This window comes from Ctenopharyngodon idella, chromosome 15 (assembly GCF_019924925.1).
Source record: "Ctenopharyngodon idella isolate HZGC_01 chromosome 15, HZGC01, whole genome shotgun sequence".
NCBI lineage: Eukaryota > Metazoa > Chordata > Actinopteri > Cypriniformes > Xenocyprididae > Ctenopharyngodon > Ctenopharyngodon idella.
Genome location: NC_067234.1, coordinates 28455613 through 28471418, shown reverse-complemented (window position 1 = coordinate 28471418; position 15806 = coordinate 28455613). Strand labels below are relative to the sequence as shown.

Sequence of the window (15806 nt, the reverse complement as noted above, 5' to 3'; positions counted from 1 at the left end):
ACTTATAGTATAAAATCATGGCTGACTGTATTGGGGGGAAAAAAAAAAAAAGTGTATCTTACTTCCTTTTGCATAACTTGGATTACAAGGATCACTTCCTGTAGCTATTGCATTACTGGTGCCAAATGTTCCGACACCATGCGCTGTTGTCCCAACACATCATGTCATTCCACAGGGGATCTATATAGGCTGCGGCCTCACTTCTGTTTCACTTAGGCCACCATGATCTCAGTTGTGATAAAGTCTGGCAGGTGTCCCTTGTTGTGTGTGACTGCAGGTTTAACTGCCAATTTGTGCTGCTGCCGTTTTGTAAGTTTGCTTCTTTTTTTTTTTGGATTGTTGTTAAACCGCTATTGTTGTCACAATGGGTCTTTACAATTGCCTTTCACTTTAGCAAATTCACTTTAGTATAGGAAAAACAAGAAATTTGGCTAGTTAGAAGTGTAATATCTCTTTCCTGACCACTCTGAATGATTTACCTGGATAGGGCTGCAAATTAATCGTCAGGGTTTTATTTCTAAACTGAACCTCTGCAGCAGTGCCATTATATGTGATGCATGTGTTAATGTATTAAACTCACACTATGTAGATTGCAATGGGCTTAAAGGATAAAGGGTGGAGTAAAGTCTTAGAACATGTTTGACTTTAGTGTCATAGAGAGATTAGCATATCAGTATAGCCTAATGTAAACTGTTTACATCTGATCATCCAGCCTTCAGATTCACTAAATGTGTCGTACACCCGGACTTCACCCAGCTGAGTGAGAGGGAGGACTGAAGGACAGGGGGATTGACTTTGGGGTTGTGCAATACCGAGGCACAAACCTCGTACGCACATTGATCTATTTAAAAGCCAGCCATTGTTGTGATGCAATTCACTGGATTGCCTGGTTTGAAATTATTTTAGGACAGTGATTCTCAAACAGGAGCCCAGGGTCCAGTAGGGGACCCCATCAAACTTCCAAGGAGAACTCAAGATTATTTAAAATGAGAAAAAAAATGCTTTGAAATAAGTTAAAACTATAAAACACACACACACACACACACACACATATATATATATATATATATACATACATACATACAGTCAAACCTAAATTTATTCAGACACCTTGAACATTTCATTCGTTAATTCAGTTTATTCACTATAGTTTTAAAAAATGGTAATAAAATATGACAAGATCTCAGAGTTAAACTGTGTCAGCAAAAATTAATCTTAATTATTTCAGATAACACTTAAGCAAAACATGGTCAAGTCAAAGTGTCTGAATAATTTTTGGTTTCAAATTTTTATCAATTTAACTGGTAATCCACTGTATGAAGAATTTTTGGGTATAATATGTCAGTTTATTTTACTATCCTCACTTACATAAATGAACTATAGTGTCCTGCACCCACTAGTAAAAATATATAAAAAATGTATGAATAACTTTTCGTTTGACTGTATCTATATACATATATGTGTATATACATGTTTGTTTTTTCTTTGAATAACCAGGGTTCCCACAATTTTTGAAAGCCCAATTTTAAAAGTGTTATTTCTAAAATCATTTAAATTAATAAAACGGTAAAGCTCTATTTTTATAATGAATGGAAAAGTCATGGTGCATTTGAATATTGTTGTAGACAACGGGATGCCTTGGAGTCAAAAAAAGGTTGGAAACCAGTGCTTTTCCTCTGGAAATTCAGATTTCAGTGATGTATTTTCATTTTGGTATTCTGATAAGTGTTATTAACTGAAACGAAAAATCATACACATTTTAGTTTGAAATAAAGGTCACACTTTAGATTAGGGTTCCAATTCTCACTATTAACTAACTATTAACTTTGACTTTTGCCTCAGTAAACTCCTAATTACTGCTTATTAATAGTTAGTAAGATAGTTGTTAAGTTTAAGTATTGGATTGGATTAAGGGATATAGAGTATGGTCATACAGAATAAGGCATTAATATGTGCTTTATAAGTACTAATAAACAGTCAACATCCTTGTAATATGCATGCTGATAAGCAACTAGTTAATAGTGAGAATTGGACCCTAAACTAAAGTGTTACCAAAATAAAATCCTGAAAAAAAACTCATTTTATTTCAGCTAGATGCCAAGGCAACATTTTTCATTTGCATTTAGTTTCAATTGATGTACTAAAATAACTACTGCTAAAAATGAAATAAAAATAAAAGAATAAAAATTAAATAATCATTCTGATTCTCATTTATCAGATACTTTGAGTACACCATTTACAGGATTCTCTTGCAGTAAGGTGGTTAAAAATTTGTGTTGGCAGCTCCTATACTTAGAACCACCTACCCTAATGCTCATGATTAAATTTGGATTGGATTGGGGGAGATCTGTCTGTGTAAACACTCAATCTAGAGCAAGATAAAATACCCATATGGTGCTGCTAGGTCTGAAGAAACGGCCGGTTTCAGTTTGAACTGAAGATGGCTGCTGTTAGTGACTGAAAATAAGCACAAGCTCCACATTCCTTTTAGACAGTGAAAATAAATTACTCATTACATGCTATTTACACTTAGGCACAACTATATAATACATAAATTGTCCTTTGAAGTGATTGTGTATGTGGATTGGGGGTTTTCGAAGCTCCTTTTGTGAAATCTGTTTGATCCGCTTCCCCTGTGGTCCTCGGTGTCTGTAGTGTGAGAGCAGCTGCTTGTTGCCATAGCCGTGACCATTGAGGAGAGCCAAGGACATGCTGCAGTTGTCTAAAGCAAACAGTGTATTTTAGCTATGAGTTACGGCCAAGACAGCTGTGGCATTCGAAAACATGTCTGCCTTGGCCGGAATCTTGAATCTTTGTAATCTTATTCAATTTAGTGTATCACAAAACATGCAGCCTCAGCAGATCTGTGTGAGTGAATCAATCAGTAAGGCAGAAAGGACCTCCGATGACAGTTGAGTCAGATGATATTGCAGCACCACTGGTTCTGCTACATTCATTCAGCCGCAGAGCGTGCCGGGAATGATTGCCCCCTGAGACCTAGGACTTAAACTGTTTCCGTGGAGATCTCCATGGCAGCTCGGCATAGCGCTGTGGGAGCTGTATTGTGTACAGTGTGTGAAGTGTCACAGGCCCTCAGAAGATGACCGCTGTGCTAGTTGGCTGACCTACTGGTAAAAATCCACTAGCCTTTATGCAAATCCTTCAGGCTAAGCAGTACCTATTAAACTAAGTGATTAGTGAGATTCGTGTTGTGAGTAACATCCTTTGAGAAAGTATAGAGGGCTGTAACTAATGATTATTAAGATAATCAACAAATTAATATAATGATTATTGGAACAGTGTTTTTTATTTATTTATTATTATTTATATACTATTGGTAACAGTTTAGAAATGGGGAACAATTCTCACTTTTAACTAGTTGCTTATTAGCTTGCATATTGGCTGTATATTAGTACTTAAGTAGGGCTGGTATAGTAGGGCTGGGTATTGACAATTTTCATTCGATTCGATTTCTATTAATATGCTTGCGATTCGATATCGATTATTTTGAATGTAGTAAATCAGTTACAGTACGTGGCAAATTTTCTAGAAAAAAAAAATCTCTCAACTAATGCTGTAAACTACACATGGGAGTCAGTTGGTACTACTTTACTATAATATTGAAGGTTAAAATTAACTTATTTATATACAAACACTTAAATTACACTCAATGATGTTTTTTATAACAAATAAAGTTTAGAATTACATAATCATATTTCTACTCCAATTTGTTTTTTTTTTAAATATAAACATTTAAATCGTGGCTGTCATAACTGATTTATTCAAACATTAAATATTGAAGAACATTATAATAAATATGTAACGGTGCATATATTTATCAGAATGCTGCTTTCTAGAGTTCACTTTTCTAGCTGACTAATAAGTTTATGGTCACTGAATATGTTTTTCTAAGGTAAATGTGACGTTACGTGACATTGTTTACAAGCTGTTTTATTGACGTGTTTCCGCGGTTGAAACACTGATTAAGGTATTACACGAGACATGATACAGATTTCGGTAAGTTGTACTGTATCTTTTAACATACCTTCAGATGTTTAATCATGTTTATTTCACGCTGTAACTGGTATTAAAGCGGAGGAGATGGTTCACTCTGTGCTGCCGCTTCTCTTTAACTGAGGCTCTACAGCGATCTGTCACGTCACATTAAACGGTGCCAAAACGGTATTTATTTTTTGAATCTCATAATAAGATGGACATCATTTGAAATCTGAGACTTTGCTTTATATCAAAAGTAACAAAGCACAAAGATTATTGTGATTTATTGGATGGGAGGCGCACTACACGTTCTGTTCATTCATCAACTGAAAACAGACTAGACTAATCGATTCTTGGGATTTAAGAATCGATATCGGTTCGTAAAAATGAGAATCGATTAAAATCGAGAAATTGATTTTTTTTTTTTTTTTTTTTTTTTTTTTTTTTTTTACCCAGCCCTATTATTAATAGCATATTAATGCCTTATTCTGCATGACCATATTTTACCTCCCTAAATCCTACCCCATACCTAAACTTAAATGCTACAACTACCTTACTAACTGTGAATGTGTTCCCCATACCAAAGTGTTACCATACTATTATAGTATTAATATTTTGAATTGGCTTTTATTTTTATATTTTCAGTTTTCATTTTAATGATAGTTCAAGTTTTAGTCATTTTATTATGTGCTTTTGTCTTTTTATTATTCAAAAACGTATTTTTTTTTTTTTTTTTTTTTTCAGTTTGAGTAATTTTAGTACTTAGACTTATTTCAATTAGTTGCCAAAGCAACATTTCTAATTTTCACTTTGTTTTTCATCCAAATGAAAATTATTTACTTTTAGTTAACAATGACAAAACTGTATTGTATATGAATGATCAATGAGCAATTAATCAGGGCTTCATGTTTTCCTAAAATTAAACATTTAAGATCCCTTTAAAGTTTGTTATATATATATATATATAACATAAAAAATAATAATTTACATAATATAGCATTAAATTATATAAACTATGGTGTTTTCTAGTTGTATGTGGTAAAATAGTTATAACTCTAGTGATCTTGATTATATTTGTGCTGTTTTCAGTGTTTTTTTTTTGTTTGTTTGTTTGTTTTAAACATTGTAAATGTGTGTCTTATTTACTCATTGTCGTATGATTATCGCAGATAATTAGTTTCAGACTAAAAATGTTGACACAATGCACTATGTATGTTCGGAGACCAGCAATATTAATTTCTCATCCATTTTGTTCCGTTCTCTGCTTGTTGATGTCGTTGTACAGCAAGAATGTTGTGACAGTTGGTCGGTGTTGTGTTTGTCCCGCCCCTCCTCCACTCTGATTGGTCAGCTGTCTAAAAAGTGACAGTGATGAGTGCAGCGTTTTACTCAAAGTAAAGTCTTCAACTCGAGGCGACCGGTAAAAAAACGCACAGCTCTCAGCGCTTGAGCGTGAAAAAGACACTTAGTGCCTCGTTACGCTCTTGCCGCTTAAAAAATGCGGCGCTCCCATTGAAAACAATTGGAAAAGTACGCTAGCCGCTGGAAAAAAACGCTTTGGTGGACACGGGGCCTTACAAACCTAAACTTTGAAGTGATCACAACAGAAAAATGACTTGCGGTTTAGTAAGGGAGTCGGTTGTGAACTCAGTCGATCAGTGAATCAATCACAGCTGTTACAGAGTCTGATTCAAATCACTAATCACAAGGAAGTTTGAATCTCTTCTATGAATCTTTGATTAACTGGTTCATAAGAGTCTTTTGTTTGCTGTGATAGGCTGTTCATTTTTGTCCACCGTCTGAAGATGTAATTAGCTATCACCACCTCACGAGATAACATGTCAAAACTTCATACATTTTCCTAAAGTTTACTAAATTTTAAATTATTGTAACAATTTTTTCAAATTTCTCTACCCACAGGGCACCGTGGTGACACAGCAGTGATGAACGGAGACGCTGGTCACGATCAGGCCGAGGAGGCCGACTCCAAGCAGGATGGCAGTGCTGATGCAGACTCTGCAGAGGATGCTAACGAACAGGAAGTGATCGTAATTCAAGACACTGGCTTCACTGTGAAGATCCAAGCACCAGGAACTGAACCCTTTGACCTTCAGGTGAGGCCTGTTCTTGCACTGACTGCTTATAACATGAAATTTGTAACAATATTGTAACAAAATCTATGGTTCCTGCTCAGGTGTCACCACAGGAGATGGTGCAAGAGATCCACCAAGTTCTGATGGACCGCGAGGACACCTGCCACCGCACCTGCTTCTCCTTGCAGCTCGACGGCAATGTACTCGACAACTTTGCTGAGCTCAAGTCTATTGAGGGCCTGCAGGAAGGCTCCCTTCTCAAAGTGGTCGAAGGTACAATTCGAGACCTACTATCTTAAGTATACGTCTCGTTTAAAGGTACCTAGCTTTTAATGTATCCGTTTCCTTTCTGTAGAGCCCTACACAGTGCGTGAAGCTCGCATTCACGTCCGTCACATCAGAGACCTGCTGAAAAGTCTGGATCCATCAGACGCTTATAATGGAGTGGACTGCAACTCCCTCTCGTTCCTCAGTGTCTTCACGGATGGAGATCTTGGAGGTGTGTGACAGGGAGAATAAGAGGTCTTAAATGGTTTCTAGGAGATTGATGGCTGGTATTCAATGGCCTGTTTGCTCTTATCTCCGCAGATACTGGGAGACGCAAAAAGAAGGGCAGTGAACTTGAGCAGATTGATTGCACACCACCTGAACACATTCTACCAGGCAGCAAAGAGCGTCCTTTGGTTCCCCTTCAGCCACAGAACAAAGACTGGAAGGTGAGTGCAGATTACAGATTTTACCATGACTTTTTCATGATGTCTTGCTTTTGTTTTGAGATTTTTGTTTACTTTTGTCTTGTCCTCTGTCTATAGCCTATGCAGTGCCTAAAGGTCTTGACAATGAGTGGCTGGAACCCACCGCCTGGCAACAGGAAGATGCACGGAGACCTCATGTATCTGTACATTGTGACTGTTGAGGACAGACACATCAGCATCACTGCCTCCACCCGCGGATTCTACCTCAATCAGTAAGTGACTTTATTATACTGCTCTCTAGTATACTTGATTCTGATTGGTCAACGTGGCATTTCATGATCAGTTGTAGAGTGCAAGAGTCAGGTCCCAGTAGTAAAAATACCATAAATTTTCTTAATTTTTAATACTAACTTCTAAATAAACCTTTAAAAACAGGCCTACTTTGAGATACAAGGTTGTTAAAGGGTTAGTTCACCCAAAAATGAAAATTCTGTCATTACTCACCCTCATGTCGTTCCACACCCGTAAGACTTTCGTTCATCTTCGGAACACAAATGAAGATATTTTTGATGAAATATAAGAGCTTTCGGTCCCTTTTTTGACACTTCAAAAAGTTCATAAAGAGTAATAAAACTAATCCATATGAATTGAGTGGTTTATTCCAAATTTTCTGAAGAGACACGATCGCTTTATATGATGAACAGATTGAATTTAGTCTTTTATTCACATATAAACATTGATCAGCGAACATAAGCAGAAGCTCAACCGAACCTGCTACATATGCGAGAACAAACTTCATTGGTTCTTGCGGAAGCTTAAACGTGCTGCGTAACACACGAGAATGAACATCATTGGTTCTTGCACACATCAAGCAAACATGCTTGGGTTTGGAACGACATGAGGGTCAGTAATTAATGACAGAATTTTAATGTTTGGTTGAACTAACCCTTTTATCCAATGTTGTATGCTTTTGTTGAAGTCATCAGCCTGCATTATTTCAACAATTTTTTACAAGTATGATTTACTTGTAGCATGTAAAACGATTAGCTTTAGTGGTTTTTTTTTTGGTTTTTTTTATTTTTATTTTTTTTATTTATTTATTTAGACAAAATAGTATAGAATATTTATATCATTGTTGATTTTTGCAGGTCCACTACATATAGCTTCAACCCCAAGCCAGCAAACCCCAGCTTCCTCAGCCACTCTCTAGTGGAACTGCTGAGCCAGATTAGCCCCGCCTTCAAGAAGAACTTCACTGCTCTGCAAAAGAAGAGGTAATACACTATTATTAATACCAATTTAGTTTACCTTCTGTTACATCCTCCCCCTCAGTCTAGGGGTAAATGGGGAATGACGAACAAAAAAACATGGGTAGAGACTTTGAGGATCTCCAGCTCTCCAGCCCCTAGTCACAAACAAACGTTAAGGTGCATTTTATTTTCATATTAGGCAGAGGTTCAAAAGAAAGCAGAGATATGAAAGGGTTAGTTCACCCAAAAGTCAAAATTATGTCATTAATTACTCACCCTCATGTCGTTCCACACCCGTAAGACCTTTGTTCATCTTCGGAACGCAAATTAAGATATTTTTGATAAAATCCGATGGCTCAGCGAGGCCTGCATCGCCAGCAATAACACTCCCTTTTTCAATGCCCAGAAAGCTACTAAAAACATATTTAAAACAGTTCATGTGACTACAGTGGTTCAACCTTAATATTATAAAGCGACGAGAATACTTTTTGTGCACCAAAAATAACAAACAAATTAACAAATCTTTTGTTTCGAATCAGTGGCTCGGAGCGTGTATCAGACTGCCAAAGTCACACGAACTATTGAAGTTTCAAAACACTTACGACGTAATGAAGCCTCGTTTACTGAAAGCATGTGATTTTGGTGCTCTGAACCACTGATTTGAAACAAAAGATTCGTAAAGCTTCGAAGCTTCATGAAGCAGTGTTTTGAAATCGCCCATCACTAAATATTGTGGAATAAAGTCGCTATTTTGTTATTTTTGGTGCACAAAAAGTATTCTCGTTGCTTTATAACATTAAGGTTGAACCACTGTAGTCACATGAACTGTTTTCAATATAGTTTTTTAGTAGCTTTCTGGGCATTGAAAAAGGGAGTGTTATTGCTGGCGATGCAGGCCTCACTGAGCCATCGGATTTCATCAAAAATATCTTAATTTGTGTTCCGAAGATGAACAAAGGTCTTACGGGTGTGGAACGACATGAGGGTGAGTAATTAATGACATAATTTTCATTTTTGGGTGAACTAACCCTTGAAATAAAGCATTACGAATAAACCAAAACACCTCTACCTAAAGGGGAATTAACATTAACTTACTTATCCGTAAAAGAAAGAAAACAAAACATCATATATCTTCCCTCACTCTCTAACTATCCACTAAACAGGAGAAAAGATATAGGTATCCTCCACCCTACGTTATAAATATCTTTAAAAAAAGATATAGGCATCCTCCACCCTCCTACCCATACTTTTTTTTTTTTTTTTTTACTTATCACAAATGTCATCAACTTAAATGCACACACATTTGCAACCCAACAGCAAACAGGGCAACGAGCGCTAACTCGACTGGGAATGGAGGGCGGAACAACCTCAAATGCCGTGTGGTCTCTCTCATTCCTCAGCGCTCTCTCTGCAGCTTTATCTTGGAATCCTCAGGACACGCACCATTGCGTGGACAGTGCTGACGTAGGCGAATTAACACAGGTGGTGCCTATTAATCTCAGCAAACACAGAGAAAGAGAAAGAGAGAGACAAAATTCAATAACACTCCTTGCATAAATAACAGAAACAAAATATTGCTACGTCCTTGGACGTAACACTTCCACTTAATAAAGAACTCCTTTGACGCAACCGGCTCTAGCCTGTTTAAAGAACCATGAACCATTTTTATCTAAGATGGGCCACATTTGCACTTAGTATTAATGTCCTACTCAGAGTCAGGAGTGTGAAAAAGGACACCTAGGAGCAGCAGTATGCCAGCTTAAGTTTTTGTATGCATGTACATGCAGCACTATATCACATGTGTGGTCACAAAATCAGAAATCCCAAAATCTGCTGTAATTATAACAAAGCTGCTTGTTTTCAAAACTTTATTATTACCAGAAACTGTGAGTGTTGATGTATTAAATGAATTAATCATGATTAATTTTGTGATTCCAGAAGTTCCAAGAACTGTATGTTCTTCCATAAAAACAATAGTTATTATATGATTTCAGCTTACATCTTGATTTGTATGTTTTTAGCAATTTAGTTTAGATTTGAGTAAGGTTCTTTGAATATATTAATAATAATTTATTATTTGAAGTCATCCTGTGGCCCCCTTGGAAGTTTGCTGAGGCCCCCTAGTTGAGAACATCTGGTCTAAATGCTTATTTGTGTCAGTTTTAGGCATTTTACCCCCATCTTCATTATGTTATGTCATGTTATTGGTAATAGGGTACAAAGACATCCATTTGAGAGAATAGCTACTCCCTTCCAAGTGTACAGCTGGACTGCACCACAGATTGACCATGCAATGGACTGTGTGAGAGCTGAAGATGCCTACACCTCCCGCCTGGGTTATGAAGAGCACATACCTGGCCAAGTATGTCCTAAAAAGCTTTAATTTTGGGTGGATGTTTTAAAAAAAAGCCCTATTAAAGTTTCTTGTTCTCTATGATAGACTAGAGACTGGAACGAGGAGCTCCAGACGACCAGAGAACTTTCTCGTAAGAACCTCCCTGAGCGCCTGCTGAGAGAACGAGCCATATTCAAGGTGAACATACCAGCACTAGGTTTAGAACAAGTATGGTTTCATTTGATAAAAATTACTCAGCTCACAAACGCACTTCTGTTCCTCAGGTTCATAGCGACTTTGCTGCTGCGGCGACGCGCGGTGCGATGGCAGTGATCGATGGCAACGTTATGGCGATCAATCCTGGAGAGGAGACTCGTATGCAGATGTTCATCTGGAACAACATTTTCTTCAGCTTGGGCTTTGATGTACGCGACCACTACAGGGAGCTGGGTGGGGACGCTGCCGCCCACACCGCCCCCACCAATGACTTGAACGGGGTGAGGGCATACAGTGCTGTGGACGTGGAGGGGCTCTACACCCTGGGTACGGTGGTGGTGGACTACAGAGGTTACCGTGTAACTGCTCAGTCCATCATTCCTGGCATCTTGGAGAGGGAGCAGGAGCAGAGTGTCATCTATGGCTCCATCGACTTCGGAAAGACCGTAGTGTCCCATCCCAAGTATCTGGAGCTTTTGGAGAAGACCAGCCGCCCCCTGAAGGTGCAGCGGCATGCTGTGCTCAACGAGAAAGACGCCTCTGTAGAACTTTGCTCCTCTGTGGAGTGTAAGGGTATCATTGGCAATGATGGGCGCCATTACATCCTGGACCTTTTGCGTACCTTCCCTCCTGATCTCAACTTTTTGCCAGTGGAGGGAGAAGAGCTCACCCCCGAGAGCCAGAAGCTGGGTTTCCCCCGACAACATCGCCATCGCTTGGCTTGCTTGCGCCAGGAGCTCATTGAGGCCTTTGTAGAGCACAGGTGTGTTCCTGCTACTTGATCAACATCTTATTTAAATCTGAGTAAAGCTGCTCTCCCGTTTGTTGTCTAATAAAAGTATAATTTGTGTTTTTGTATAATTGGTCTTTCTAATTACCAATAGTGGATTTCAGGTTCCAAAAAGGCACCATAAAATTCTCATAAAAATGAAGCCATAAATTCAAAGTCATCTGAAGCCACCCGATAGCTTTGTAATAGGAATAAAGTAAGCCAACCTTTTAGGTTGTTAGCTCCAGTATAGCACTCAAATCTCAAATAGATTCTCGTCTGAATCGAAAGCAATTCTTTGAATGTGTAGGAGGGCAAATGCAATTTCAGAATTTGGTTTGGTTATTGTCATTTGGTTATTGTCACACAGATTTTTGAGCTCCATATGTTTGTTGTTAATTATGATATATTTTTATTATTATTATTATTATTATTATTAGTAGTAGTAGTAGGAGGAGGAGGAGGAAATAATTATTATTATTATTATTATTATTATTTACTAAGAATTATTTGCTAATAATAAAAAAAAATCTACATTATCAATAACATTAACAATAATGATAATATACTCTTATTAACTATAAAATATATGTAAAATATACATATTTCTTTTAAATCTGTAATTATCATATGTAATTGTGTGTGTGTATATATATATATATATATATATATATATATATATATATATATATATATATATATAATATTTATTATTATTATTATTATTAATAATAGATTTAAAAGAAATATTTATGTATATTTTACATATGTTTTATAGTTAATAATAGTTTATTATTATTATTATTATTGTTAATATTAGATTTTTTTATTCTTAGCAATTCTTACAAAAAATAGAAAGTAAAATAGATGTAAATAGTAAATAATTACATATTTATTTAAAGTAAACATTTACACATTTTAGTTTTAAGGATTTTTTTTTGTAATAGTTACTATTAATAAAAATAATACTAATAATTATTATTACAAAAATAAATATTGCAAAAAATCAAAAAGTGAAATATAAATAATCCATAGAAAATGTAGAATTGAACTAATTATATTTTATTAGATTAGAAGTGTTTAGTGTCTCCTTAATTGCTAATTTCTTGAATGTCCTGAAGGCTAGTTTCTCAGTGCGTGTAAACATGTCATCCTCTTGTGCTTCAGATATCTCCTCTTCATGAAGATGGCAGCACTCCAGCTGATGCAGCAGAAAGCAAACAAAGACAAGACTGCAGCCCTGCATGACACGAGCGCTGCAGATGTGGAGTCTGAAAGCAAACTTCAGGCTCTTGAAGCATCTGAAAAGGTTCCTGAAGACACACCGTCCTCTCCAACTTCCTCTGAATCCACTTTGACCCCCGATGAGTCAGAGGCAACGACTGTGTCTGAAAACTCTGCTCCTGAGAACCAGGAAGCCCCGGTCGATCTGAAAGACCAAGTTCCTACGGCAAACACCAACGGTACTCATGAGCCTTCAGCTCCAGAGAGGCAGAATGGAGGGTGTGATAGTCTCTTGGAGGGTAAGGAAGCTGATGAAATAATTCCTGGACTTGCCCAAGCTAAAGAGCTGGCTGAGTCCTTAGCAGCAGAAGATGGATCAGGTATCGGTACGTCCTGTGAGCGACCGAAAAGAGCATGAGAGGGAACAAGAGCAAGAGCTGGCAGAGACATGCACACATACTGTTTTTTATTTTTATTTTTCACTTTTGCTTATCTTAGCTCCATCTGAGTTCTGTCATCAACTCATTAGATGTCCTGCTGTTGTCTTTTTCAATTGCTATCTGTGTTTATTCAGTGCATCTCTCCTCTTGCTGTGTGCTCATGTTCTCTCTGAGGCTCATTAAAGGAGACACAGATCTCCTCAATTGGCTTTATAATCTGGCTCCACTGTGTTAGAACTTCAGTTTATTATCCCCACATCTTCCACTTGACAACACTCTCTCTTCTAATCTTTCTCTGTGGTGATGATTAGAAAACCATTAAAAACCAAATTAATTTATTGTGTGTAGGATTAACTTGTGGTGATGGTGCTGTTATAACCCTGTCGTTAATTATGCTAATAATTGAAACCAGGGTTTTTCAAACTTTATATACATGTTTTAATATTCATATTTAAAAATTTGTTAATTTTCATGTATAAAATACATGTAATGTATAAAAATAAATTTTTGCTCCATTTATACTGAGATCATGAATTTCAAGGGGTCATGAATTGAGAAATCTTGACATCTAAGAGGTCATTTGTACTATAAAAACATCCTAAAAGTTTCAGAACTCAAAACGTCCTTGTTAGTCCAAAAACACCTTTTATTGAAAGCAAGTTCTGACTCTGTTTCATTTAAAATTTTTATCACATTATCACGTAATAGTGCGACGAAAGACTGCCTACTTCTGCATCTTCACATTTTTGGCCCTGCCCACTGCTGTGTTAGTGAGATGAGAAGAAAGATACAGGATCACTGGACTAAAAATAACATTACTTTCCGAAGGATCCTAATGCTGGCAAAGTGGTTATTTATTTTCAATTATGTGAATGTCTCAGTAGAGCATTATTTGTTTGTTCGGTACATTTCACTGTGGATTCTTTGGTAAATCAGTTGCAATTTTGGCACAGTGTTTGCAAACAGACTTTTACTATAAGATGTAAAACCCGACAGTAATGCCTAATTTGTGATCAGTGATTTCTGATATGTAATGATTTATGTATGTCAGACATTCTTTGTCTCAAAATCATTTATTGCTGTTTATTCATCAGTAAATCAAGCCAGTGACTAAAAGGCCAACTTCACATTGTTTCTCTTAGTAGCATTAAAATAATATGTTGTGATTTAAATTATATAAAGAAAGCGATCAAAGAACCCTCCCTTTATAATCGCTGGAGCTGTCAATCACACAGCGTGAGTTTATCAGTGACTGAGTTCTGGACTCTCGACAAAACTCCCGTTATAATCAATGATGCTGTCTACACTGCACAATGAATCTGTTATTTACATTGTGTTTGCACGTAGTAAATGTTTAATACTTAAACGGTTAATACTTATTTCATATGCAAAGGTGTTAGCCAATCATAGCAGTGGGTGTTTACATTGAAGAAAATGCCCATTGAAGAGCGTTCAAATCAGAGGGCTAAAATCAGGGTAGAAAATGGCCTTTTATTTCTAAATTATGACAATTTTTGATGTAAAAATCATGCTAAGATTATAAGTGCACCCTAGGAAAGCATTATATAATAATAATAATAATAAAAAAAGTGCAGTTCATGACCCCTTTAAATTATTATCTTTAAATAAGGGCAACAAAATGAAATGCTTGTTTCAGAAATATTTAAATTATTTGTTGTATTATCTGGATAAAATTGGAAAAAAAATTGTTGATGACATATCTAATATACATTTTGTAAAATCTTTTCTTTTTTTTTTTCTCTTTTTTTTTTTTTCTCTGTGGTACACCACCAGTTTGAAAACCCCTGATTTAACCAAACACCTGATCATGGTTATCAGTCATTTTGTTTGCTAAGTTTGTTCTTTTTTCATTATTATTATTATTATTATTATTATTATTTTTTTAATGGTGAATTCATCTTGACATTTTGTGGAACATTTGCCTTTTCACAGACCCTAAAAGTCGAGAGGTGGTCCTCAACGCCTGTAAAGCTGTGGGCTCCATCAGCAACACCTCTTTTGACATTCGCTTCAATCCAGATATCTTCTCTCCAGGTATAGTGTATATTGTTTTTATTTTATATGGATTATGATTTATTTTTTTGACAATATGGGCAAAGTTGTTCACATGACCTCATTCATCTCTTACAGGAGTACGCTTCCCAGATGACAGCGCTGAGGACATCCAGAAACAGAAGCAGCTTCTCAAAGATGCTGCAGCCTTCCTAGTGTCCTGCCAGATCCCTTCTTTTGTGAGTCACTAAGTAGCACCTGCCTTCTCCAAAAAAAACCTTGAAAGGCTGTGGTAAAGTCATTTGAACTTAAGTGGCTTATTGATATTATGCAAAATGGCATCTACAGCAATATGGTAAAAGAACCCACTTTTCAATAAATATTCAAATAATATTTGGAATAAACCCAATGATATAATTCACTAGTCCATCCATATGCTGTTTACAGTTTCCAAGCAACATGGTGGCTTGAAACATTAATATTAGAGTTGAATTTACATGGTATCTAAAAGAAGCATTTAGGCACAGATACTTTTGGAAAGTGTTTGTAGAAATATTAATTTTGCTGCTGGCTTTAATGTTTTTTTTATTTTATTTTTTTATCTTTGTGCAGGTAAAAGACTGTTTAGATCACAGCTCTTTGCCTATGGATGGAGCAACAATGACAGAAGCCCTTCATCAACGTGGCATTAATGTGCGTTATCTTGGTACTGTGCTGGAGTTTGTGGACAACATGCCTGCAAAAGCACAACTTGAACACATCTATGTAAGTGAAG

The 15806-nt window shown here is 36.5% G+C and overlaps 1 protein-coding gene across 4 annotated transcripts in view; it reads left to right on the top strand.

The window, feature by feature from the left end:
- The window catches only part of cluha (clustered mitochondria (cluA/CLU1) homolog a), a 31777-nt gene that overhangs the window by 3370 nt on the left and 12601 nt on the right, over positions 1 to 15806 (top strand). For 2 of the 4 annotated variants that reach the window (XM_051863452.1, XM_051863455.1), the window contains exons 2-14: positions 5917 to 6110; positions 6191 to 6362; positions 6445 to 6588; positions 6678 to 6805; positions 6902 to 7056; positions 7933 to 8058; positions 10249 to 10396; positions 10475 to 10567; positions 10654 to 11348; positions 12522 to 12964; positions 14972 to 15073; positions 15170 to 15270; positions 15644 to 15796. In XM_051863452.1, coding sequence (XP_051719412.1) covers positions 5917 to 6110; positions 6191 to 6362; positions 6445 to 6588; positions 6678 to 6805; positions 6902 to 7056; positions 7933 to 8058; positions 10249 to 10396; positions 10475 to 10567; positions 10654 to 11348; positions 12522 to 12964; positions 14972 to 15073; positions 15170 to 15270; positions 15644 to 15796 — 2654 coding nt within the window. The remainder of the gene's footprint in view (positions 1 to 5916; positions 6111 to 6190; positions 6363 to 6444; positions 6589 to 6677; positions 6806 to 6901; positions 7057 to 7932; positions 8059 to 10248; positions 10397 to 10474; positions 10568 to 10653; positions 11349 to 12521; positions 12965 to 14971; positions 15074 to 15169; positions 15271 to 15643; positions 15797 to 15806) is intronic. The other 2 variants (XM_051863454.1, XM_051863453.1) reach the window with 2 other exon arrangements.